This window comes from Oncorhynchus keta, chromosome 18, assembly GCF_023373465.1.
Source record: "Oncorhynchus keta strain PuntledgeMale-10-30-2019 chromosome 18, Oket_V2, whole genome shotgun sequence".
Lineage (NCBI taxonomy): Eukaryota > Metazoa > Chordata > Actinopteri > Salmoniformes > Salmonidae > Oncorhynchus > Oncorhynchus keta.
In genome coordinates this window covers 14,621,955-14,649,399 of record NC_068438.1, presented here as the reverse complement: position 1 = coordinate 14,649,399, position 27,445 = coordinate 14,621,955, and the positions used below count along the sequence as shown (strand labels likewise).

At 43.5% G+C, this 27,445-nt stretch overlaps 1 protein-coding gene and 1 long non-coding RNA gene across 8 annotated transcripts in view; one reads left to right on the top strand and one right to left on the bottom strand.

Moving 5' to 3' along the window:
- LOC118397330 (alpha-2-macroglobulin-like) overlaps window positions 1–27,445 on the top strand; it is a 40,029-nt gene that overhangs the window by 4,731 nt on the left and 7,853 nt on the right. The window contains exons 9-32 of the mRNA XM_035791975.2: window positions 57–177; window positions 638–747; window positions 895–1,065; window positions 1,375–1,608; window positions 1,824–1,890; window positions 3,938–4,083; window positions 4,263–4,412; window positions 4,754–4,903; window positions 5,103–5,190; window positions 5,357–5,507; window positions 18,547–18,772; window positions 18,956–19,082; window positions 21,464–21,585; window positions 21,676–21,727; window positions 21,806–21,889; window positions 22,031–22,207; window positions 22,661–22,736; window positions 22,958–23,114; window positions 23,261–23,335; window positions 23,738–23,900; window positions 24,212–24,402; window positions 24,687–24,902; window positions 25,094–25,218; window positions 26,368–26,458. Coding sequence (XP_035647868.2) covers window positions 57–177; window positions 638–747; window positions 895–1,065; window positions 1,375–1,608; window positions 1,824–1,890; window positions 3,938–4,083; window positions 4,263–4,412; window positions 4,754–4,903; window positions 5,103–5,190; window positions 5,357–5,507; window positions 18,547–18,772; window positions 18,956–19,082; window positions 21,464–21,585; window positions 21,676–21,727; window positions 21,806–21,889; window positions 22,031–22,207; window positions 22,661–22,736; window positions 22,958–23,114; window positions 23,261–23,335; window positions 23,738–23,900; window positions 24,212–24,402; window positions 24,687–24,902; window positions 25,094–25,218; window positions 26,368–26,458 — 3,270 coding nt within the window. The remainder of the gene's footprint in view (window positions 1–56; window positions 178–637; window positions 748–894; window positions 1,066–1,374; window positions 1,609–1,823; window positions 1,891–3,937; window positions 4,084–4,262; window positions 4,413–4,753; window positions 4,904–5,102; window positions 5,191–5,356; window positions 5,508–18,546; window positions 18,773–18,955; window positions 19,083–21,463; window positions 21,586–21,675; window positions 21,728–21,805; window positions 21,890–22,030; window positions 22,208–22,660; window positions 22,737–22,957; window positions 23,115–23,260; window positions 23,336–23,737; window positions 23,901–24,211; window positions 24,403–24,686; window positions 24,903–25,093; window positions 25,219–26,367; window positions 26,459–27,445) is intronic.
- The window catches only part of LOC127908642 (uncharacterized), a 2,284-nt gene continuing 1,309 nt past the window's right edge, over window positions 26,471–27,445 (bottom strand). For 5 of the 7 annotated variants that reach the window (XR_008067867.1, XR_008067863.1, XR_008067866.1 and 2 more), the window contains 2 exons: window positions 27,157–27,402; window positions 26,471–26,764 (listed from right to left, as the gene is read on the bottom strand). This is a non-coding gene — a long non-coding RNA (uncharacterized LOC127908642). Of the gene's footprint in view, window positions 26,765–26,846; window positions 26,929–27,156; window positions 27,403–27,445 lie in introns of all 7 variants that reach the window. The other 2 variants (XR_008067869.1, XR_008067868.1) reach the window with 2 other exon arrangements.

Below are 27,445 nucleotides of genomic sequence, written 5' to 3'. Positions count from 1 at the left end.
GGTTACAATTATTTAAATCATTTCCTAATGTGTGTGGTTTTGCTTGCTTTTCCCAGATGGACCAAACTGGCTGTGCTTCTCATGTCTTCAACATGTCCATTTTCACAAAGGATGCTGGCCAGAAAATGCTCATAGACAGGCTGAGTTTTAATGCAAAAGTAGAGGAGGAGGGGACAGGCAAGTCATTTATCTTAACAATTTGGAGACGGTAGAAGTGATGACAACATTTGCCTGAAGTCAAATGAAAACTGTTTTTCTTTTCTTGAGAGTGAATTACATAATGTCAAGATTGCATGTTTAATTAGATTGTGAAGATTGGCAAGACCTGTGTATTTGACCTTTGGTGCTACATCCTCATATTATGCTGTTTTTATTCAATGACTTTGTTTGTAATCGTGTTTTTACTACTTTGAATAAGCTGCACTGGAATTCAACTTTTTTGAATTTTTTTGTTTTGTAACACTTTGGCAGAATTTACAATTACCTGTCTTTTACATTTGAATCTGTCTCAATCTGTTTATCGTTCTCTCTCTTAAGTAGAAGTAGTAATGCAATGGGTGAACTGCCATTGTTCATCATGGTGGTATGTGTCGTTGTGAAATAAACCATCCTATTTTCATTTGTTTTCATTTGACAGGTATTACACAGTCAAAGGAAAAACACATTGAGCTCTCCTATGTGATTGGAAAAATCACATTTGTCGACACACCCAAAATCTATGAGCATGGATCAACTATCGAGGGCAAAGTGCGTCCAAATACAGTGTTATTGTTTCTTAGACTTAGTTGAATTGCAGATGCCATTTGTCTTTGACATTCCTGTTTACTTAACTACCAATGGTCGGTAACAGCGACACACATCACCACTTACAACTTTCCCCCCCTTTTCCCTCAGATTAACGTTGTTCACTTCAACAACACACCTATCGCAGACATGCTAGTCTACCTTTTGGAGGAGAAAGCCTGGTCCTCACATCTTCTACAGAACCTAACCACGGACAGTCATGGTACTGCCAGTTTCTCCCTCAACACAACCAGTATGGCCAAAGAGAATTTTAACCTCATAGTAAGTATGAGGTTTTGAAAGTCTGTCTAGGTTTAGAAAGACTCTGAGACTCTGAAGACTCTTTAAGCTCAACCCCAAATCTCACACTTGTCATGCTCTTGTGGAGATCTTAGAAAATTCCATTGGTATAATAAGCAATATGGTGAAACCTCCACCTAGCCTATCGGAATGCAGGGTGGAAATGTTAGTTACCATATATACAACTGTGAAATCCTCTCAGATCTCCACAAGTATATTGTACAGGGTCTAAGGGTTGATTTGGGATTGTGCCTTTAGTTATACTCTCTATTCTCTCTGTTTTTTTTCCAGGTAAGCATCACACCTCAAGTGGAGAACAGTAGATACAGGGTCCCCTATTTCCAAAGAGGGCACCACATACTCTCACTGATCCAGCCCATTGCCCCCCACAGTAAAACATCCAGCTCTCTGGCTATTCAGAAGATGGCGAACCCACTGGCATGTGGGGAGGAAGTGTCAATCACCATCCAGTACGCCATCGTAGGGGAGACTGTCCCAAAGGGCTCCGTGGATGTCATCTACCTGGTGAGTAGAACAAGGAACAAGTTGTGACAACCTGCAAACCCGGGGTGAGTCCAAAATGGTGCGCTACTTTTGACCAGGGTCATTTAAGACATTGTCCCAGCCTCTCATCTTCAAAGGGAGGATGTCTCTATACAACACCAGTACTTCTCATCATATCCTTCTTGCTGACTTGAAGGGATAACCGGGATAACTGTTTTTCCCTTTCCCTCCTCCAGGCCTTATCCAGAGGGGTGATAGTTCAGCATGGACATATGAAGGTTACCGTGCAGCAGGGGAGTCCTGGTGAGGGAGTTTCGTTAAGTAATTATGAACGTACTTGAAGGTGCTTGATGACAATGACAATGAGGACGGTTACATGCACACAATAATGCGATTATTGTGGATACTCAGAATAAGATAATACTTAGATTAAAACGCTTTGCAAGAAGAACAATTTCCCTAATAATACTGTTAACATGGATGTCTGAAATCAGGTTACTGATGGCAGTCTGATGAATGCAGAAATCATCAATCAAAACAAATATTCTACCTCAGTGGACATGCTATTTTTGAGGTTAGACATAAAGTTTGCATGTGAAAACTACTTCTAACTACCTCTAAGACTTTTTCCACATTTTGTTAAGTTACAGCCTAAAATGGATTTTAAAAAAAAATCCTCAGCAATCTACACACAATACCCAATTATGACAAAGCGAAAACAGGTTATTAGACATTTTTGTATATGTATTAACAATAATAAACAGAAATAGACCATCGAAATTGAGCTCAGGTGCATCCTGTTTCCATTGATCATCCTTGAGATATTTCTACAACTTGATTGGAGTCCACCTGTGGTAATTTCAATTGATTGGACATGATTTTGAATGGCACATACCTGTCTATATAAGGTCCCACAGTGATTGTCAGAACAAAAACCAAGCCAAGAGGATGAAGGAATAAACCGTGGAGCTCCGAGACACGATTGCGTCGAGGCACAGATTTCTGCAGCATTGAACGTCCCCAAGAACACTGGCCTCCATCATTCTTACATGGAAGACTCTTCCTAGAGCTGGCCACCTGGCCAAACTGAGAAATTGGAGGAGAAGGGCTTGGTCAGGGAGGTGACCAAGAACACGATGGTCACTCTGTCAGAGCTCTAGAGTTCCTCTGTGGAGATGGGAGAACCTTCCAGAAGGACAACCATCTCTGCGGCTATCCACGAATCAGGTCTTTATGGTTGAGTGGCACACAGCCAAGACAACGCAGGAGTGGCTTCGGGGCAAGTCTCTGAATGTCCTTAAGTAGCTCAGCTAGAGCCCAGATTTGAACCCGATCGAACATCTCTGGAGGGACCTGAAAATAATTGTGCAGCGACGCTCCCCATCTAATCTGACAGAGTTTGAGAGGACCTGCAGAGAAGAACGGGAGAAACTCCCCAAATACAGGTGTGCCAAGCTTGTATCGTCATACCCAAGAAGACACAAGGCTGTAATCGCTGCCAAAGGTGCTTCAAGAAAGTACTGAGTGAAGGGTCTGAATACTTGTGTAAATGTCATATTTCATTCTTATTTTATACATTTGCAAAAAAAATCTAAACCTGTTTTTAACCATTTAAGAAAAGACACACACATAAATATTGAGATACATAAACTAGGCGCACACCCGTTATTTGTCAGAACTGTCGTTAAACTGTGCGTGAACAAGCATTATAACTCCGCCTGGAAAACGCTCATCATTCAACTTTTATGGTGACAGTAACACCCTTATTGGCTGTATACTTTCAAAGTATTGGAATTAGGCCAAGGCAGTATCTAAATTAAATGGCAAACTTGATTAAATTAAATGGGCATCCATTTCCTATTATTTTAGAATGCAAAGATAAAATAAATGTTCGGTCTTCTCACTAATGGCAAGAGATAGCATCTTGTTATATGTAGCTACCTGTTTTTTGTTATGAATATGAGCGTCATTTATTCCTGCACAAGGCTATAAGCTACTTTTGCCTTCTTGCAATGCAACACTTTAACCACTAGAAACTGTGCATTCGCATGGTCTGGAGTTTGCAGGAGGATAATAAGCACATTCTCACTTCAAGATCAGTTTTTATAAATACCAAGTTTTGTGTGAAAACTGGCACATGCATGTTTTGGGGCATATTTTGTGCATACCTAACGTTTCTATGTCTTGTATTTTAATAGGTGTATGCTTTCATCCATTTTGATCATGAATCCATTAAAATAAACAGAGTAAAGTGACTATTGTTTAATCGGCGTACTGTCATAATTAGTTTACTATCGAATTATTACTGTGCCTGTAAACATACTCAGTGTGACATGCTCTTGTGTTACAGCAACTGAGGGTGAAGTCACCTTGAAGTTGGCAGTGGTTCCAGAGATGGCGCCAGTGGTACAGGTCCTTGTGTACAGTATGCTACCCAGTGAGACGGTCATCGCCCACAGCATGAACTTCCCCACTGAGAAATGCTTCAGGCACAAGGTGTGTGTATATGTGGGCATGCTTCTTCGTGTGTTATACCCTCTGACTTCTGCACATCACAAACATACTATGTTCATTTTATGGAATGTATAAAAAGTGTCAAGTATTTCCCATGCACATAGATATCATTCCGTGTATAAAGGTGTATAATGTACACTTATGTATGTCATGTGCACTAGGTGTCGGTGGAGTTCTCACCCTCACAAGCAGTTCCAGGGGAGGAGAACACCCTGCAGCTCTCGGCCCAGCCCGGCTCCCTCTGTGGCCTCAGTGCTGTGGACCAGAGTGTTCACATCTTGGAGCCAGGGAAGAGGCTGAATGCTGACAAGGTAACAGAGCTCGGTGTAGTGAATATCAACGGTCATACAGTACCACCATATAAACAGCTTTTGTGGTGCTGGCAATACAAGCAACTTCAGGGGACTAAGAAGTGACAACAGCAGACTTGGAGTGGGTCTGTTCAATGTTGGCCATTTGGAGTACCTTCATCAACTGAAAAGCACCTCCCTATTGGTTCATATTCTGTTCAGGGCACAGAAACCATTAAAAACGTTTAGCAATGGAAAACGAAACTGAGCATTTCTTATTTGACAAGTCTAAGTAGTCCCTGCCTTCTGTTTGCTGCCCAATGAACAACGTCATTTCACATCTCCTTATTATCCCATTCCAGATATTTGATTTGTTACCAGTCAAGGAGACAACACACATTCCCTATCAGCTTGAAGATCCAGTAGCATGTTTACATGTAAGACCAAGGAGAAATGTAATGCCATACCCAGGACAAATTGAGGAGAAAAATGAACCTTATGAAGTTTTTAAGGTAACTTCAGCCTTGTTTTCTCCTAACTTGAAGCCTCTTTTCCTCTCTCGTAAGAATTGGTTACCATACTGTTAGCATGCATTCATCTCCTTAAATTATCAATTTCTAAAATAGCCAGGATGAATTAAAAAACCCACGTTTAGAATAGAAAAATAAAACTGAGACATTAATATTGCGCTCTCTTGTTTGTGATTTCTAGAAACTGGGACTGAAGCTGGCAACTAATCTGGTTCTAAGAGTACCTTCCTGCCTAAGTTTTAAGGGAACCCAGTACCATCGCGGCCATGGTGAGATGTCCTTCTAACCATTTCTTACACTTGTCATTGCCAGAAGTCTTTGGTGAATCTTGGGAAATGTTATTCTAACATGAGGTCACCAGTGACCTCAGCCTTCTGTCTGGTTTGACCAGGCTCATTCTAACACGAGAATAATGATTATGTTTTGTTTTAATAGGACGCTATATAAGCTACTCTCACCATCGAACCATGGACAGACTTCTGGTGGCTCAATCTGGAACAGCTGGTGGCCTTGCACCTCCGCCACCCATACAGACGGTCCGTACGTTCTTCCCTGAGACGTGGATATGGGATCTTGTGGAAGTTGGGTAAGAGCACTGCACAGTGAGGTTGTTGCCTTATAAACGTCACTAAAATAATGTGCGCACATCGATGAGGCAGAAGGTGATGTTTCTGAACGGTCAGATAGTTAGCAACAATAACAAGAGGCTGCCATGTGGGGAATAGTAGGTGTCTCGTTTCAGCTCGTTGTATCTTCTTATTGATACCATGTCTTGTTTTGAGGTGTTTTGACTCATGTCATGTCTATGCTAATATGGCAAAACATTTGCTAGCTTGCTACCAACAACTGTAACGATGAATTTGAGAGACAACAAGTGCTCATTGTGCAAATGTATTTATGTTTTCAATAAACATTTGAAGGCAAAATATAGTTTAGATGTTGTCAACAATCTAAGCCAACCCCGTCTGTTTTGCTCCATATTTCCGCACGTGTCAGTTTTGTTGCTAAACAACCAGTCTATCACAGTGCCATTAGTTTTGTCACCAAAGCCCCATATACTACCCACCACTTCGACCTGTATGCTCTCGCTGGCTAGCCCTCGCTTCATATTCGTCGCCAAACCCACTGGCTTCAAGTCATCTATAAGTCTTTGCTAGGTTAGGTAAAGTCCCGCCTTATCTCAGCTCACTGGTCACCATAGCAGCACTCACCCCTAGCACGCGTTCCAGCAGGTATATTTCACTGGTCACCCCCAAAGCCAATTCCTATTTGGCCGCCTTTCCTTCCAGTTCTCTGCTGCCAATGACTGGAACGAATTGCAAAAATCACTGAAGCTGGAGAGTCATATCTCCCTCAACTTTAAGCACCAGCTGTCAGAGCAGCTCACAGGTCACTGCACCTGTACATAGCCCATCTGTAAATAGCCCACCCAACTGCCTCATCCCCATACTGTTTTTTTCTTCTCCTTTGCACCCCTGTATCTACACTTGCACATTCATCTTCTGAACATCAAATCAAAAAATCAAATCTCAAAGTGCTGTACAGAAACCCAGCCTAAAACCCCAAACAGCAAGCAATGCAGGTGTAGAAGCACGGTGGCTAGGAAAAACTCCCTAGAAAGGCCAAAACCTAGGAAGAAACCTAAAGAGGAACCAGGCTATGTGGGGTGGCCAGTCCTCTTCTGGCTGTACCAGAAGAGATTGTGGAGATTATAACAGAACATGGCCAAGATGTTCAAATGTTCATAAATGACCAGCATGGTCCGATAATAATAAGGCAGAACAGTTGAAACTGGATCAGCAGCACGGCCAGGTGGACTGGGGACAGCAAGGAGTCATAATGTCAGGTAGTCCTGAGGCATGGTCCTAGGGCTCAGGTCCTCCGAGAGAGAGAAAGAAAGAGAGAAAGAAAGAATTAGAGAGAGCACACTTAAATTCACACAGGACACCGAATAGGACAGGAGAAGTACTCCAGATATAACAAACTGACCCTAGCACCCCGACAAATAAACTACTGCAGCATAAATACTGGAGGCTGAGAAAGGAGGGGTCAGGAGACACTGTGGCCCCATCCGAGGACACCCCCGGACAGGGCCAAACAGGAAGGATATAACATCTATCACTCTAGTGTTTAAATGGCTACATTTGCATTATTTCGCCACCATGGCCTATTTATTGCCTTACCTCATTTACATACACTGTACATATACTTTTTTTTCCATTGTGTTATTGACTGTATGTTTGTTTATTCCATGTGTAACCCAGTTGTAAATGAGAACATGTTCTCAGCTAGCCTACCTGGTTAAATAAAGGTTAAATATATATTGTTTTAAAGTTGAACCACGGGACAGGGTCAATTAAGCTGCCTACAAATTTCTGTGGTGAATGAAATATTACCACCACCTAATTAAAACCCTAGCTAGGTTTCCATCCAATTGGCGACAGATTTTCATGCAAATATGTTCTAAAATCTGCATAAAAACAATATGCTTATTTTCCTACCAGAGATGTGTTTCCATTTAAATGTACTTATTGCGGGTTAAAGACTGGGCGTGATGTAGTGCACGTAAAAAATAAATTTTGCGGGTACATTTCCATGTTCCGAATAAAAAATACCAGTTAAATGGGTTTCCATTGCATTTTCAAAATGTGTCTTTTAGCGAGTCTGCCCACTCTGGTATTGGCACGTGCGCTCACAGATACAGTGTGGGTATAGCCTACATGATGAGATTGATGATGAGAAAAGGCAGGGCCTCCCGGGTGGCGCAGTGGTTAAGGCTGTACTGCAGCGCCAGCTGTGCCACCAGAGACCCTGGGTTTGCTCCAAGGCTCTGACGTAACCGGCCGCGACCGGGAGGTCTGTGGGGCGAAGCACAATTGGCCCAGCGTCATCCGGGTTAGGGAGGGGTTGGCCGGTAGGGATATCCTTGTCTCATCGCGCACCAGCGACTCCTGTGGCGGGCCAGGCGCAGTGTGCGCTAACCATGGTTCCCAGGTGCACGGTGTTTCCTCCGACACATTGGTGCGGCTGGCTTCCGGGTTGGATACGTGCTGTGAGGACGCATGACTTTCAACCTTCAACTCTTCCGAGCCCGTACGGGAGTTGTAGCGATGAGACAAGATTGTAGCTACTAAAACAATTGGATACCACGAAATTGGGGAGAAAAAGGGGCAAATTTCAGAAAACAAAAACAAAAAAAAGGCAGCCAAGATTCGATCATCATGTCACCAGAATAAAACCCTCAATATTTATTGGAAAGGAGCAGGATGGCCCTTATGGGTATACACACCTATGTAGGACATGCACAGACTAGGCTAGTAAACATAAAATCTCGTTGTCGTGCCTCATTATTTTAGATGATACTACGTGGTGTCAGAAGTGGTTTTAATAATCACATAAATGTAAAGGACCTATTGCCAAGTTTCAAGTCAAGGAGGGCACAGTGTTGGAGATGAACGGCGCAGATCATCATTGGACTAGCTATTGGGCTAGCTAACGAGCAAGGACTAAGTTACTGCTAGCAACATGTTGCAAGAGGAAGAAACTGGTGGTGTTTCAGGGTTTGCAACTCTAAGATCAACGGGCTCCCACGCAAACATGGACAGGCCAGTGGTTAGTGCTGACGGATTTCGCATTAGTCCCCCAGAGAATTTTGATTGTATGGACATTCAAAACTGGTCAAAATGGATCAGGCGCTCTGAAAGGTACAGAGTAGCTTCAGGCTTAAATGTAAAAAAAAAAGGAGGCATTTCAAGTTAATACACAGATCGACTCTATGGGTGATGAAGCCAAGGATATGCTAAATGCTTGAAATGCATTTAGTAGGGAGACAACATTATATTTGAGAAAGCTTAGTTTAATGTGCACAAACAGGAGCAGAGTGAAACCACCGACAGTTTTATCATAGCTGTTCACAAGCTAGCGGAACATTGTCAGTTTGGCACACTCAGGGAAGAGCTGATCCGAGATCGGATTGTGGGAATAACAAATATCTCACTTTCTGAAAAGTTACAGTTGGATTCCCAGCTTACCTTGTCCAAGACTGTAAACCAGGTTAGGCAGAGTGAGACAGTAAAAAGACAGCAGACGATGCTACGCCACAGCAGCTCCTTGCAGACTGAAGACAGCAAGGAAATACATGCGTTTTCATACTGTGCTAACAAAAAAAACTAAGGGGAACGCAGAACAGAGACAGACGTGGAGAAAACAATCACAGACAGTGCCAGTAGCCAATTGAAGTGTTTGGCACAAATATGGGAAATCCCCTTTACACAGATGGAAAGATTGCCCAGCAAAGGATGAGGAATGCAGGAAATGTCACAGGAAATGTCACAGGAGAGGACACTTTTCAGCTGTCTGTCAATCAAAGCAAATGCATGAGGTCTCAGAGGAGGAATAGCAGCTACAGCAGGCCAGCATCTGGCTGGGAGAAGTAAAGGAAAACAATGTTGGCTGACACTCAGACATTAAACTCAATGGGGAGGTTGTGTCATTTAAACTAGACATAGGGGCAGCAATGACAGCAATCCCCACTAGACTGTATAGCTATAGCAGAGATGGCCCTTTTCTCTCTACAAACAAAAAAACTGTACGTGCCCAGTAATAAGATATTACCAGTGGTAGGGCAGTTGGTGATTAAACTGGAGAATAAAGACAAGAATGCCATCCAGCCTGTCTTTCTCATTGATTATCTGGCCAGACAGTTGCTGGGGCTGCCAGCAATTGAAGCATTGCAACTAATTTAGAGAGTGAGCGAACTGGAGGACACAGGGGAAGTTTTCAAAAAGACATTCCCAAAGGTGTTTTTGGCCTTGGAAGGCTAGAAGGTGACTACAAAATCCACCGAAAGATGATGCGGTCCCCTATGCCCGTACCACCCCGCCGGGTGCCAATCCCTTTATTGGCAAAAGTAAAGGAAAAGTTGGGGAGGATGGAAGAAATTGGGCCTGTGTCTAAAATAGACAGTCCCATTGACTGGTGTGCAGGGATGGTGGTGGTCCCAAAAGCCCACGAGGGAAGGCACTGATCACAGCAGACACACTCTCCAAATAAACATCCATTAACAGAGGAGGAGCAGTGTCTAGAGGGTGAGGTACAGGTGTCCATTAATGCAGTAAGAGACAGTCTACCTGCATCTCAGACCAAACTGAGGCAGATTGCAGAGGAGCAACAGTGATAGTACAGCAGTGCAAAAAGGGATGGCCCAGGCAGGAGGACCTGTCTCAGCTGCTGAAGCCCTATTGGGTGCACCAAAGTGACTTCCACTGAAATGGAGACCTTTTCATGAAAGGACAACGGATAGTTATCCCAGAGACTCTACAACTAGAAATGCTAGACGGAGTGCATGAGGGACACATGGGAATAACCAAATTCCGACTGAGGGCTCAACAGTCGGCGTGGTGTCTTGGTCTGAGTACTCAGATTGCCAAGGTGGTGGCCCAGTGTAAAGTGAGGGGGGGGATGTCAACCATGTCATCCTGAACCAATGATGGCAACGGAGCTGCCATAATGGCCATGGCAAAATGTAGGGACAGATATGTTCTATTGGAAAAATGACACTTATCTGCTAGTGGTAGATTACTATTCAAGATACATTGAAATAGCAAAGACACCCATAACCACACCAGCTGGTGTTATCAATGGATTAAAGTCCATTTTTTTTCCAGGCAAGGGGTTGCTGAGGTCCAGGTTACAGGTAACGCTCCGCAGTACTCTGCGAGCTCCTTTTCTGCTTTTTCCGCAGAATATGACTTCACACATGTGACCATTTAAGTCATTTTACATTTAAGTCATTTAGCAGACGCTCTTATCCAGAGCGACTTACAAATTGGTGCATACACCTTATGACAACCAGTGGAACAGCCACTTGCATCTAAATCTTGTTGGGGGAGAAGGGGGGTGAGAAGGATTACTTACCCTTACTTACCCTATCCTAGGTATTCCTTGAAGAGGTGGGGTTTCAGGTGTCTCCGGAAGGTGGTGATTGACTCCGCTGTCCTGGCGTCGTGAGGGAGTTTGTTCCACCATTGGGGGCCAGAGCAGCGAACAGTTTTGACTGGGCTGAGCGGGAACTGTACTTCCTCAGTGGTAGGGAGGCGAGCAGGCCAGAGGTGGATGAACGCAGTGCCCTTGTTTGGGTGTAGGGCCTGATCAGAGCCTGGAGGTACTGAGGTGCCGTTCCCCTCACAGCTCCGTAGGCGAGCACCATGGTCTTGTAGCGGATGCGAGCTTCAACTGGAAGCCAGTGGAGAGAGCGGAGGAGCGGGGTGACGTGAGAGAACTTGGGAAGGTTGAACACCAGACGGGCTGCGGCGTTCTGGATGAGTTGTAGGGGTTTAATGGCACAGGCAGGGAGCCCAGCCAACAGCGAGTTGCAGTAATCAAGACGGGAGATGACAAGTGCCTGGATTAGGACCTGCGCCGCTTCCTGTGTGAGGCAGGGTCGTACTCTGCGGATGTTGTAGAGCATGAACCTACAGGAACGGGACACCGCCTTGATGTTAGTTGAGAACGTCAGGGTGTTGTCCAGGATCACGCCAAGGTTCTTAGCGCTCTGGGAGGAGGACACAATGGAGTTGTCAACCGTGATGGCGAGATCATGGAACGGGCAGTCCTTCCCCGGGAGGAAGAGGAGCTCCGTCTTGCTGAGGTTCAGCTTGAGGTGGTGATCCGTCATCCACACTGATATGTCTGCCAGACATGCAGAGATGCGATTCGCCACCTGGTCATCAGAAGGGGAAAGGAGAAGATTAATTGTGTGTCGTCTGCATAGCAATGATAGGAGAGACCATGTGAGGTTATGACAGAGCCAAGTGACTTGGTGTATAGCGAGAATAAGAGAGGGCCTAGAACAGAGCCCTGGGGGACACCAGTGGTGAGAGCGCGTGGTGAGGAGACAGATTCTCGCCACGCCACCTGGTAGGAGCGACCTGTCAGGTAGGACGCAATCCAAGCGTGGGCCGCGCCGGAGATGCCCAACTCGGAGAGGGTGGAGAGGAGGATCTGATGGTTCACAGTATCGAAGGCAGCCGATAGGTCTAGAAGGGTGAGAGCAGAGGAGAGAGAGTTAGCTTTAGCAGTGCGGAGCGCCTCCGTGATACAGAGAAGAGCAGTCTCAGTTGAATGACTAGTCTTGAAACCTGACTGATTTGGATCAAGAAGGTCATTCTGAGAGAGATAGCGGTAGAGCTGGCCAAGGACGGCACGCTCAAGAGTTTTGGAGAGAAAAGAGAGAAGGGATACTGGTCTGTAGTTGTTGACATCGGAGGGATCGAGTGTAGGTTTTTTCAGAAGGGGTGCAACTCTCGCTCTCTTGAAGACGAGAGGGACGTAGCCAGCGGTCAGGGATGAGTTGATGAGCGAGGTGAGGTAAGGGAGAAGGTCTCCGGAAATGGTCTGGAGAAGAGAGGAGGGGATAGGGTCAAGCGGGCAGGTTGTTGGGCGGCCGGCCGTCACAAGACGCGAGATTTCATCTGGAGAGAGAGGGGAGAAAGAGGTCAGAGCATAGGGTAGGGCAGTGTGAGCAGAACCAGCGGTGTCGTTTGACTTAGCAAACGAGGATCGGATGTCATCGACCTTCTTTTCAAAATGGTTGACGAAGTCATCTGCAGAGAGGGAGGAGGGGGGAGGATTCAGGAGGGAGGAGAAGGTGGCAAAGAGCTTCCTAGGGTTAGAGGCAGATGCTTGGAATTTAGAATGGTAGAAAGTGGCTTTAGCAGCAGAGACAGAGGAGGAAAATGTAGAGAGGAGGGAGTGAAAGGATGCCAGGTCCGCAGGGAGGCGAGTTTTCCTCCATTTCCGCTCGGCTGCCCGGAGCCCTGTTCTGTGAGCTCGCAATGAGTCGTCGAGCCACGGAGCGGGAGGGGAGGACCGAGCCGGCCTGGAGGATAGGGGACATAGGGAGTCAAAGGATGCAGTAAGGGAGGAGAGGAGGGTTGAGGAGGCAGAATCAGGAGATAGGTTGGAGAAAGTTTGTGCAGAGGGAAGAGAAGATAGGATGGAAGAGGAGAGAGTAGCGGGGGGAGAGAGAGCGAAGGTTGGGACGGCGCGATACCATCCGAGTAGGGGCAGTGTGGGAAGTAGCCCGTACCACCAGTAGCCCGTACCATGCAAAGAGCAACGGGAAAGCAAAGAGAGCTGTGAAAACAGTCACAGGACTGCTGAAAAAGAACAAGGATCCGTACAGGGCTCTTTTAGCTTACATAGTTATACCACTGCATCATGAGCCTGCCGAGCTCCTGGTGGGTGCTTTCCCCATTTGCCTGTCTCCCCAGCACAGCTTAAACCCCAATGGCTTAACAGAAAGGCCTTCACTGAGACAGACAAACAGCTGAAACAAACACAAACTGAAGACTTTAATCAGAGACACAGTGCTACGGAGAGGCCAGAGCTGACAGAAGGTCAACGTGTGTAGATTACAAACTCAAAGACACCAGCAAAAGTGCTGAGGAATGCGGATGTCCCCCCCTCCTACTATGTGGTTGACACAGTCTCAGAGGAGGTTCGGAGGAAAAAAACACACCCCAGAGCTCTTCCAAATCTATCAGCCATACAGGCTGAGGAGGCCACAGACAACACACAAAAAATCAAATCAAAATCAAATCACATTTTATTTGTCACATACACATGGTTAGCAGATGTTAATGTGACTGTAGCGAAATGCTTGTGCTTCTAGTTCCGACAATGCAGTAATAAACAACGAGTAATCTAGCTAACAATTCCAAAACTACTACCTTATACACACAAGTGTAAAGGGATAAAGAATATGTACATAAAGATATATGAATGAGTGATGGTACAGAGCGGCATAGGCAAGATGCAGTAGATGGTATTGAGTACAGTATATACATATGAGATGAGTATGTAAAGTAGCATAAAGTAGCATAGTTTAAAGTGGCTAGTGATACATGTATTACATAAAGATGCAGTAGATGATATAGAGTACAGTATACACGTATACATATGTAAACATTATATTAAGTAGCATTGTTTAAAGTGGCTAGTGATATATTTTACATCAATTCCCATCAATTCCCATTATTAAAGTGGCTGGAGTTGAGTCAGTGTGTTGGCAGCAGCCACTCAATGTTAGTGGTGGCTGTTTAACAGTCTGATGGCCTTGAGATAGAAGCTGTTTTTCAGTCTCTCGGTCCCAGCTTTGATGCACCTGTACTGACCTCGCCTTCTGGATGATAGCGGGGTGAACAGGCAGTGGCTCGGGTGGTTGTTGTCCTTGATGATCTTTATGGCCTTCCTGTGACATCGGGTGGTGTAGGTGTCCTGGAGGGCAGATAGTTTGCCCCCGGTGATGCGTTGTGCAGACCTCACTACCCTCTGGAGAGCCTTACGGTTGTGGGCGGAGCAGTTGCCGTACCAGGCGGTGATACAGCCCGACAGGATGCTCTCGATTGTGCTTCTGTAGAAGTTTGAGTGCTTTTGGTGACAAGCCAAATTTCTTCAGCCTCCTGAGGTTGAAGAGGCGCTGCTGCGCCTTCTTCACGATGCCGTCTGTGTGGGTGGACCAATTCAGTTTGTCTGTGATGTGTACGCTGAGGAACTTAAAACTTACTACCCTCTCCACTACTGTTCCATCGATGTGGATAGGGGGGTGTTCCCTCTGCTGTTTCCTGAAGTCCACAATCATCTCCTTAGTTTTGTTGACGTTGAGTGTGAGGTTATTGTCCTGACACCACACTCCGAGGGCCCTCACTTCCTCCCTGTAGGCCGTCTCGTCGTTGTTGGTAATCAAGCCTACCACTGTTGTGTCGTCCACAACCTTGATGATTGAGTTGGAGGCGTGCGTGGTTACGCAGACGTGGGTGAACAGGGAGTACAGGAGAGGGCTCAGAACGCACCCTTGTGGGGCTCCAATGTTGAGGATCAGCGGGGTGGAGATGTTGTTACCTACCCTCACCACCTGGGGGCGGCCCGTCAGGAAGTCCAGTACCCAGTTGCACAGGGCGGGGTCGAGACCCAGGGTCTCGAGCTTGATGACGAGCTTGGAGGGCACTATGGTGTTAAATGCTGAGATGTAGTCAATGAACAGCATTCTCACATAGGTATTCCTCTTGTCCAGATGGGTTTGGGCAGTGTGCAGTGTGGTTGAGATTGCATCGTCTGTGGACCTATTTGGGCGGTAAGAAAATTGGAGTGGGTCTAGGGTGTCAGGTAGGGTGGAAGTGATATGGTCCTTGACGAGTCTCTCAAAGCACTTCATGATGACGGAAGTGAGTGCTAGTCGTTTAGCTCAGTTACCTTAGCTTTCTTGGGAACAGGAACAATGGTGGCCCTCTTGAAGCATGTGGGAACAGCAGACTGGGATAGGGATTGATTGAATATGTCCGTAAACACACCAGCCAGCTGGTCTGCGCATGCTCTGAGGGCGCGGCTGGGGATGCCGTCTGGGCCTGCAGCCTTGCGAGGGTTAACACGTTTAAATGTTTTACTCACCTCGGCTGCAGTGAAGCATGTTTTGGTTGCAGGCCATGTCAGTGGCACTGTATTGTCCTCAAAGCGGGCAAAAAAGTTATTTAGTCTGCCTGGGAGCAAGACATCCTGGTCCGTGACTGGGCTGGTTTTCTTTTTGTAATCCGTGATTGACTGTAGACCCTGCCACATACCTCTTGTGTCTGAGCCGTTGAATTGCGATTCTACTTTGTCTCTATACTGACGCTTAGCTTGTTTTATTGCCTTGCGGAGGGAATAGCTACACTGTTTGTATTCGGTCATGTTTCCACCTTGCCCTGATTAAAAGCAGTGGTTCCGCTTCCACGGTTTCTGGTTTGGGAATGATTTAATCGTTGCTATGGGAACGACATCATCAACTCACGTTCTAATGAACTCGCTCACCGAATCAGCATATTCGTCAATGTTGTTGTTTGACGCAATACTAAACATATCCCAGTCCACGTGATGGAAGCAGTCTTGGAGCGTGGAATCAGATTGGTCGGACCAGCATTGAACAGACCTCAGCATGGGAGCTTCTCACTACTTCCGGCACCGACAGAGATGGCCGCCTCGCTTCGCGTTCCTAGGAAACTATGCATAGGGGGAAGGAGAGAGAATGCTCATAGATCCACAAGCTCACCCAAAAAGGGATGTGAAGCCACCAGAGTGGCTAAAAGACTGTGTTGCGTGAATACAATACATACTGTTGGGGACCATACCCAGCAAGTGGAGACCGTACCTAAGTTAATGCATAGGAGGTCAGACTGTGTAATGTAATGCTTTCATAATGTGTCAAGATATGAAGTAGCATGTTAAAGAGAATAATATTATTGTTAATTTGAGAGGGGAAGATGTAGTAGGATGGCCCTTGTGGGTATCTGTACCTATGTATGACTTGCGCAGGCTAGGCTAGTAAACATGCTGAAGCTCGAACCTCGTTGTTGTGCCTCCTTATTTTCGATGATACTACACTCATCATCTTGCGCTTTTAGCACCCTGTGAAGTTCATCATTACTTATTTCATCCGTAGCCTAATAAACTGCATGCTTTCCTGACGAATGGTTGTGGGAGGACCACAACATGTCATCGCGTGACTCCAAGTTTACTCTGATATGATGGTTATTATATCAATATTTGGTCATAAAAGCGTTTCCACCCCCATTTCTCGCATAAATAATTTTCCAGACACAAAAACATCCCACCTTGTCTAGCATATTGTGTTATGTCGACGTTTTGAAAGTTTACAGACAAATGTTGTTTCCCTGAACAAGGCAGTTAACTCACTGTTCCCCAGTAGGCTGTCATTGTAAATAAGATTTTGTTCTTAACTGACTGGCCTAGTTAAATAATGGTTACATTTTAAAACGTAACTGCTGAAATGGTATGATTCAAGAACCAGTGATGCATTTTGGGTTTGACAACTAGGCAATTGTTGTTAATATTTTACTATCAAAATCTTTTTCCAGAATATTCAGATGTTTTTGTTCAATAACGATTAATTTGTCTACCTCATTTTTGCCACTAATATCACATAGGCTAATTCATTTGGAGCTAATTCACCACCTGAGGAAGTGGTTAGGAGATCGCTAACTCTAATTGTTGTTATTATTTGACAATAGCCTATTACAAATAGTTAGCCTTCTTACTGATATCTAACAGTATATTTAATGTATATGGCTATGCACCCACCTTGACAGGCCTATGCAACCACCTTTTTAATATTGCACTTTGTTCAATATTAAATACAATTCAGACCAGAAACCTGGGCCCATTATCTCTTGAACAGAAACAATAGTGGTTGCTTTCAATTGAACCTTTATTTAACTAGGAAAGTCAGTTAAGAACAAATTCTCATTTACAATGACGGCCTACAATACTGTGTCTTTCCCGCCATTAGACCTACATTTAGAAATATTGTGCAATCAGAAAGCATGTCACAAAGGAGAGAGCGAGAGAAACTGCACTGCTTCAAAGCAGCAAGCAGGAACTCTATAGTCCAGACCAGGTGTAAATGTTTGGTAGCCTTACCTTCAACAAGAGATGTCATCCACCCTAGATGGGCAATCAGCAGAACAATAGAATCTCTGAGAGCATGTTCAAAGTCTTGATGATGAGCTAAATGAAAGCATTGAGTTTTATCAAATGTTCCAATTGATACTAGATTAAGTGATCCTGAAAGTAATCAGCTGTTTTTAAGAATGTAAAATAAAATGTTAATTATTGTAATTGGATTACATAATCCCTGTTAATCTTTTACTACCCAACCTTTTGCCTGGGAAGAAAATGTTTGAGCAAACACTTCAATTTGCTCAATTTGCCATAGAGCTCACCAGCTTGTAGTCCTAAAACCTGGAAATGAGTTCGTTCAGCCATTCATATGAGGAAAATGAATGGGGAAAGCATAGGGTTTTGGGATAAAAGCCGAAAATAAAGTCTGAGATTAACACAGGTTTAGGAGATCTTTTACGTTTTGTTCAGTGACATAGTATCAGTCAGTTAACATGACCTTTATGAAATATGAATCATTTATGTAATTTATGTGCTTTTATTATTACATTACAAAATTCACAAGAGAGGCGTTAGCTGATGAAGATTATCTCACAAAGCAAATCGTACAGTAAAAGATCTCCTAAACCTGTCTTTAACTCTGACCTTATTTTCTGCATTTATCCAAAACCCCTCCAAAAACTCAATTCATTTTCCCATAGGCTTTGTCTAACGTACCATGGAGTTACTATTGCTCTCTATTGACAAAACCATTAGCTCAATTTACCCCAATGCAAACATTTAGACTATATTAGCCCACACAGCTACAATGAGGCACTCATGCTAGGTTTAGGACCTTGTATTGTAGCTTATAGAACCCCCAAATGATGTATAGGACAATCTTAATTATCTACTTTGGTCTAGATACAACAATCATGAAACCTCTAACACAACAAATTCATTTGACTTGGTGAAAATCTGTTTTTTGGACCTAACTTGCTTACCACTTTTTCTAAGTGGTTTCTTCCTTTATCGACTTCATGAAATGTCCTCTTCCTAAATATGTAGTCTAATTATACATTTTGTGTATAGTTTCCTAGAAACAAGGGTGGCTCAATTTACCCCTTTGGCTCAATTTTTCTCAATGGAACACTTAATGGCTTTCTGTTTGAACTCTGACCTCTGTATTACAGGGAATCCGGAACAGTAGACATGCCCCTCACAGTTCCAGACACCATCACCACCTGGGAGACAGAAGCATTCTGCCTGGCTCCTGGCGGCTTCGGCCTGGCTCCTCCAGTGGAGCTCACTGTCTTCCAGCCCTTCTTCCTGGAACTCACCCTGCCCTACTCCATCATCCGTGGAGAGCACTTTGAGCTGAAGGCCACTGTGTTTAACTACCTGTCCAAGTGCATCATGGTACGGCACCGCATCATGATCGTTTCTTGAGTTGTTTCATGAGTTTCTTGAGTTGTTTTTAAACTCTTGTATTTTGTTTTGTTACAGTTGATCTAGTCAATGTTTATTTTTTTATTATTTTTTACACCCAATGTATCAGTCTTGGGTTTTCCATGTTATCTTACAAGTGTTCCTATTTGGCAGGTTTCTGTGACTCCAGCTCACTCCTTAGACTACACTCTCACACCCTTGAAGGATGTCCAGTACTCATCATGCTTGTGTGCCAATGGACGAAAGACCTTCAGTTGGACATTGGCACCCTCTATCCTGGGTAAATCACCAGTCTTCATTCAACCGTTCTAATACTGTAGAACTTTGTTCTAAAGCTGTATCCGTACACATTGGATGCAGTGATCACAATATAGTAGCTTTATCCAGGAAAGCCAACGTTCCAACAGCTGGGCCTAAAATAGAAATCATACAAAATATTTTGCCCTGATTTATGTGGATGATGTTAAAACATATTTGTTGGTCTGATGTGATTAATGAGGAGCATCCAGACGCGGCACTTGATTAATTTATGAAATTGCTTCTTCCAATTATTGATAAATACGCACCTGTTAGGAAACTGACTGTTAGAACTGTTAAGGCTCCATGGATTGATGAGGAATTGTAAAACTGTATGGTTGAAAGAGATGGGGCAAAAGGAGTGGCTAATAAGTCTGTCTGCACATCTGACTGGCTGACTTACTGCAAATTGAGAAATTATGTGACTAAACTCAACAAAAAGAAGAAGAAACTGTATTATGAAGACAAGGTCAATGATATAAAGAATTATGGAAAAAAACTTTGGAGTACTTTAAATGGAATTATGGGCCGAAAGACAAATTCAACTACATCTTTCATTGAATCAGATGGCTTATTCATCACAACACCATTTGATGTTGCCAATTATTTTAATGATTATTTCATTGGCAAAGTGGGCAAACTTAAGCAGGAAATGCCAACAACGAACAGTGAGCAATTGTATTCATGCATTGCAAGTTTGAATTTTGTAAAATTAGTGTGGGAGATGTGGGAAAGTTATTGTTATTGATCCGTAATAGCAAACCTGCTGGCATTGACAACTTAGATGGAAAGCTACTGAGGATGGTAGCTGTCCTCTATAGCCCCTCCTCTCTTTCATATTTTTAATCAGAGCCTAGGGGAAAGTCTTTGTCCTCAGGCCTGGAGGGAAGCCAAAGTAATTCCACCACCCAAGAGTGGTAAAGTGGCCTTTACTGGTTCTAACAGCAGACCTATGAGCTTGCTGCCAGCTCTTAGCAAACTGTTGGAAAAGATTGTGTTTGAACAAATTCAATGCTATTCCTCTGTAAACAAATTAACAACAGACTTTCAGCATGCTTATAGAGAAGGGCACTCAACATGTACTGCACTGACACAAATGACCGATGATTGGTTGAAAGAAATTGATAATAATAAGATTGTGGGAGCTGTACTGTTAGATTTCAGTGCAGCCTTTGATATTATTGACCATAACCTGTTGTTGAAAAAACGTATGTGTTATGGCGTTTCCAACTCTGCCATATCATGGATTCAGAGCTATCTATCTAATAGAACTCAAAGGGTTTTCTTTAATGGAAGCTTCTCTAATATCAAACATGTAAAGTGTGGTGTACCACAGGGCAGCTCTCTAGAACCTCTACTCTTTTCTATGTTTACCAATGACCTGACACTGGCATTAAACTAAGCATGTGTGTCCATGTATGCTGATGATTCAAACATATACGCATCAGCAACCACAGCTAATGAAGTCACTGACACCCTTAACAAAGAGTTGCAGTCTATTTTGGAATGGGTGGTCAGTAATAAACTGGTCCGGAACATCACTTAGACTAAGAGCATTGTATTTGGTACAAATCACTGCTTAAGTTCTAGACCTCAGCTGAATCTGGCAATGAATGGTTTGGCTGTTGAACAAGTTGAGGAGACTGAATTACTTGGCGTTACTTTAGATAGAAACTGTTGTGGTCAAAACATATAGATTCAATGGTTGTAAAGATGGGGAGAGGTCTAGCCATAATAAAGAGATGCTTTGCTTTGACACACACTCCAAAAAGCAAGTTCTGCAGGCTCTAATTTTATCTTATCTTGATTATTGTCCGGTCGTGTTGTCCAGTGCTGCAAGGAAAGACCTAGCTAAGCTGCAGCTGGCCCAGAACAGAGCGGCACGTTTTGCTCTTAATTGTAATCAGAGGGCTGAAATAAATACTATGCATGCCAGTCTCTATTGGTTAAGAGTTGAGGAGAGACTGACTGCATCACTTCTTCTTTTTATAAGAAACATGAATGTGTTGAAAATCCAAAATCGTTTGCATAGTCAACTTACACACAGCTCTGACACACACACTTATCCCAGTAGACATGCCACCAGGGGTCTTTTTTTATGTGTGGCTTTTACATGTTTTATATGTAGTTCTGTCTTTGAGCTGTTCTTGTCTATTGATGTTTTGTATTATGTCATTCTGTATTATATTTCATTTTTTTGTGTGGACCCCAGGAAGAGTAGCTGCTGCTTTTGCAACAGCTGTTGGGGATCCTAGCAAATACCAAAAACAGCAGAATGGATGTCAGCCTGAGTTGTGCACTCTCAGTCACCATATTGGATCTTGTGTAACTTGTGGTGTATTCTGTCTGTCAACGTGTGTGTAGGGGTTATGAATGTGTCCGTTAGTGCAGAGGCTGTCCAGTCCCACGCTGCGTGTGACAATGAGATTGTGAACGTACCGGAGAGAGGACGCATCGACACAGTCACACAGAGCCTGCTGGTGAAGGTATACAGTCTACTGTTGTGATGGAATGTACTGTTGTACACATACCTAGTGTAACTGCCTCTGACTGAAAATAATATCCTCTCTTCTCAGGCTGAGGGAACAGAGAAGACCGACACCTACAACTGGTTGCTGTGTCCAACTGGTCAGTAATACATGAACGTTGAATGTACTTTGGTTGAACTGATTATCTCCATTCATCTTATCATCTGTGTGTCCACAGGAGTAACTATGACCGAGGAGGTGGAACTTCAACTCCCCAAGAATGTGGTGGATGGATCTGATCGAATTTCTCTCTCAGTCCTGGGTAAAATAAACCATAGTATTATTTAGAGAGGCTTGGTGAGTTTAGACAGGAGTTTTGGTGGGAAAAGCAGCCCTTATCCAGTGATAATGCTGCTGTTTGCTAAAGAGGACAGTATCACAGAAGTCCCATGTTTACCTGTAGGTGACATCCTGGGTCGGGCCCTGAAGAACCTGGATGGACTGTTGCAGATGCCGTATGGGTGTGGAGAGCAGAATATGGCCCTCCTCGCCCCCAATATCTACATCCTGGAGTACCTGAGGAACACAGAGCAGCTCACTCCAGCCATCCGAGACAAGGCCATCAAGTTCCTCACTAGTGGTAAGAGAGTCCCTCAAAATATGGGTCGTATTGATTAGACACCAAACGGAAGAAAACTGACTGAAACAGAGCTGGATTTGTCCAATAAGAGCCCCCCCTCTTTTTTTTCCGTTGAAGAACATTTTTAAACATTTCACCACAGTGTGCCCTAGTGACTACGACCCTGCTATCATGTAAATTATAGAGCTACAGCACAGATGACATTACAGTGTTATCAACAGAGCATCACTGACCCGACACATGTTGAGACTTCCAGATGTTTTGCTAAAGTCATTTGATTATAGAATATAGATTTATTTTAAATCCCAAATATCACCCTACTCCCTACATAGTGCACTACTTTTGTCCTGGCAAAAAGAGTACACTAGGGAATAGGGTGCCATTTGGTGCACACCCTCAGTGAATATAAAACACACTTGGTTACTGTTGTTTGCTTTAAAAACTCATCGACAGGTTACCAAAGGCAGCTGAACTACAAGCATGTTGATGGTGCATACAGCACATTTGGACAAGGTTCAGGGAACACTTGGTAAGTATTGTGTGTTTCACCTACTGGTAAACACATTATAACTGTGTCTGTTTCAATTAAGTATTGACCAATCAAATGGAATTGTCTCTGACAGGGAGACCATGGATGTGACATAAATTAAAATAATCTTTTGTTGCATGTAATGTCAAGCTCTGTCATGTTTATAACAACCTTATGTGGGTATTATGACGGGACATTCAAATCCAGTTCTCTTTTCTCAGGCTGACTGCTTTTGTTTTGAGATCCTTTGGCAAAGCAAAGTCTTTCATTTATATTGATCCGGTAACAATTGAGCAAACCAAGACTTGGTTGGAACGTCAACAAGGCGAACATGGCTGTTTCATTAGATTGGGGAAACTCTTTAACAACAGAATGAAGGTATTTATATTGATAATAAACTGATAGAAGAAGATGTTGTTTTACGTCTCGTCAGACCAGCCATAATGTTGGGAATGATGATTTCAACAGACTTGTATCAGGCTACAGTTTACACATGTTTTAGTATTTAGCATATTGTTTTGTAGGGTGGGGTGACAGATGAAGTCACACTGACGGCCTACATCACTGCTTCAATGCTGGAGCTCAACATGTCAGTGTCGGTACGTAGCATCTCCACATAACTATTGTTTCTCACTTCAACAACCTCCATTACAGGAAACTGATTTAGCCTCCTGTATGAAGTCTATTATATACATTTTATGTCAACTGTCTTTTAGATATTCTAAAATGTAGTGAGTTCTGTGTTAAAATTGATCTGAAAGTAGCATATGGAATAGAAATAAGAATAGCTGTTACCATAAGCAGTCCTGAATGACAGTGTGCTGTTAACATAAAAAGTACAGGCATAGTTGTAATACTGTAAACTGAAAAACTAAAAGTGCTCCAGCATTAATGTGTCTAGCCTGGTCCCAGATCTGTTTGTATTACCTTGCCAGAACAAACAGATCTGGGACCAGGCTAACATGTCTCTTAATGTGCTGCTCTGTTATTTTGTGCTCCAGGATCCTGTTGTGTACCGCAGCTTGTCTTGCCTGAGGAACTCCACCAGTGATTTGTCTAACACTTACACTACTGCTCTGCTGGCCTACACCTTTACCCTGGCAGGGGACATGGAGACCAGGGCCCAGCTTCTGCAGCACCTGGACACGGTCGCATTACAAGAAGGTGAGACATATCCTGGTCCAAGATCTGTTTGTGCTGTCTTGCTTTCATTGAGCTTACCTGGGCAATGGAGCCAATGAAGTGCAAACCCTCCTCCCATCTGGCACTCCAGGTAGTCTCAATTCAATGCCCAGAGTATTTCAAAGAACTCAGGTGTCTGTCATAAAATCCATTAGGGAGGTCAGAGAAGAACTCTGTATTCTGTTTCATGATGAATAAGCTAGTCCTCTCTCTCTCTCTCTCTCTCTCTCTCTCTCTCTCTCTCTCTCTCTCTCTCTCTCTCTCTCTCTCTCTGTGTGTTCCTCATCCCTAAGGGGGTGTCCTGCACTGGACTCAGACCTCCTCAGAGACCTCAGCCTCCCTGGCGGTGGAAATCAGCTCCTATGTTCTGCTGGCTTCCCTCAGTGCCACCCCTCTGTCTACCACTGACCTGGGATACGCCTCCCGCATCGTCAGGTGGCTGGTGAGACAGCAGAACGCCTACGGAGGCTTCTCTTCCACACAGGTACATTTCCAAAACACCTCCGTTCTGAAGCGGCACCCTGTGCTGTGCACTAGTCGTGAGGCATTATTACCTTGACTTCACAACAGGCATGTATGTGCTTCTTGTCATGTCAAGCCTGGCGAGGATAACTTGCACTGAAATGGAGCCAAGAAATCACAATGGATGGAAATGGGAAATAGTCACTCTAGGAACTGACCAATGTAAAAAATCTACCCTTTCTGTAAATGGGTGTTTTCATTCATTTTGAACATATTTGTCTGTGGACTGTTGGTGTGTGTGTATAGGACACAGTGGTGGCCCTCCAGGCCCTGGCTCTCTACTCCACCAGGGTGTACAGTAGAGAGGGTGCCAGCACAGTCACAGTACATTCTCCCAGTGGGGCACAGCACCTCTTCGAAGTGAACCAAAACAACAAGCTTCTCTACCAGGAGAGGACGCTGCAGGACACAGAAGGGAAGTACAGCGTGGAAGTGAAGGGCAGTGCTTGTGCCTCAGTGCAGGTCAGTGAATACACTCCTCCCAATACTAAAGTGCAAGATATGGATTTGTATATTACTGTGAATTTCAAACATTTAAGAAGCGTTGTCTGGCTTGATATTTAGTTTATGAAATATTTATATTTTCCCTATGTTTTAAAATGTATATTTCTGGACAGGATGGTTTCCCTGACTTGTTCTTCCCTCTTTCCCAGGTGGCGCTCCACTACAACATCCCTACTCCTACTGACAGCACAACGCTCAGTATCCAGGTGAAGCCAGAGGTGGACTGCAACAGTAACTCTTTGAGACCCAGAGTCACGCTGAAACTCCAGTCTCAGTAAGAATGAATGACACATTTGCGTTCACAGAAGCATTCTTTCAATCAGTTTATTATTTGAATCAGGTCAATGACGACACTCCAGTCTTGTTTTGGAGCTTGTCTTACAGAATGTATTTGACCCAATTGAATTGGTGTTATTATACCTATAGTGCCCTCTAATTATTGGGACAAAGAAGCATTTTTTTTCTTCATTTGGCTCTGTACTCCAAAAGTGTGGATTTGAAATAAAACAATGGCTATGAGGTTAAAGTGTGGTATTAACATCCATATTTGGTGAACCGTTTAGAAGTTACAGTGTGTTTTGTACATAGTCCCCTCATTTTAGGACAAATTCACGTATATGTTTATTAATGTCGTAAAAAGTGAAGTACTTGGTCCCATTTTCACGCTACAAATTTGTTGGATGCATTTCCTTTTTGCTGCAGGTTATTTTGTGCCCAATAGAAATGTATGGTAAATAATGTGTTGTGCCATTTTGGAGTCCATTTGATTGTAAATAAGAATAGAACATGTTTTCTAAACGCTTCTATATTAATGTTGATGCTACCATGATTACAAATAATCATGAATGAATTGTGAATAATGATGAGTGAGAAAGTTACATACTCACAAACAGCATATCCCCAAGAGATGCTAACCTCTCACCATAACAATAACAGGGGATGTCAGATAAATCATCTGAAACACAACCAAAACACACAGCAAATGCATCCAACTAATTTATAGAGACACAAGCTTGATGTAGTCATTGTGTGCTCTGAATATGGGACCAAATACTTCACTTTTTACTACTTTAATACACATATAAGTGAATTTTTCCCAAGAGCCTACTTTGGTCCCCTAAAATGGGGAGGCTATGTACAAAAAGTGCTGTAATTTCTAAAGCTGAAAGTCTGCACTTAATCCTCATAGTCATTGTTTGATTTAAAGAAATACTTCTCTGTCCCAATAATTATGGAGGGCACTGTATGTATGGGTCATTTCACTTCTAGTTTGTACATAGGCTTGGATCCGTAACAGTAAGAAAGCATATCAGGCAACCATGTCTTTTTATGGGTAAATAGTCAAAGTATCCATTCATTTGATTATCACAAGCACTTGTCAACATCAAACTTTGATATGACATGCAACTCTTTGCTTTCACAGATATCATGGAAAGGAGCTGACCACAAATATGATTATAGTGGATTTGAAAATGCTGTCTGGGTTTGTCCCAGACCCAGAGTCTTTGGGGAGGGTGAGTTTTTGTCATAACATACGTTTGTTTATGGTGTTACCTGTTGTCACGCGGGACTAGGTGGGTGCAGGAATCCGATGCAGAGAGAGAGTTCCACTGAGATTAAGTGCTTTACTCAGAAACAACAAAATAATAAGCCCAACAAATACAGGGCGCGGGACACACAACGAGACAACCCAAAAACCACAGGGTGCCAAGTTAAAGAAAAGACAATCCACCACTACCTAAAATGCACACACATAACATAAAGACAATCCACCACTACCTAAAATACACACACGTAACATAAAGACAATCCACCACTACCTAAAATACACACACGTAACAGAAAGACAATCCACCACTACCTAAAATACACACACGTAACATAAAGACAATCCACCACTACCTAAAATACACACACGTAACATAAAGACAATCCACCACTACCTAAAATACACACACGTAACATAAAGACAATCCACCACTACCTAAAATACACACACGTAACATAAAGACAATCCACCACTACCTAAAATACACACACGTAACATAAAGACAATCCACCACTACCTAAAATACACACACGTAACATAAAGACAATCCACCACTACCTAAAATAAAATAAAGACAACACACTACCTAAAATAACACGTAAAGACAATCCACCACTACCTAAAATACACGTAACACGTAACATAAAGACAATCCACCACTACCTAAAATACACACACGTAACATAAAGACAATCCACCACTACCTAAAATACACACACGTAACATAAAGACAATCCACCACTACCTAAAATACACACACGTAACAGAAAGACAATCCACCACTACCTAAAATACACACACGTAACATAAAGACAATCCACCACTACCTAAAATACACACACGTAACATAAAGACAATCCACCACTACCTAAAATACACACACGTAACATAAAGACAATCCACCACTACCTAAAATACACACACGTAACAGAAAGACAATCCACCACTACCT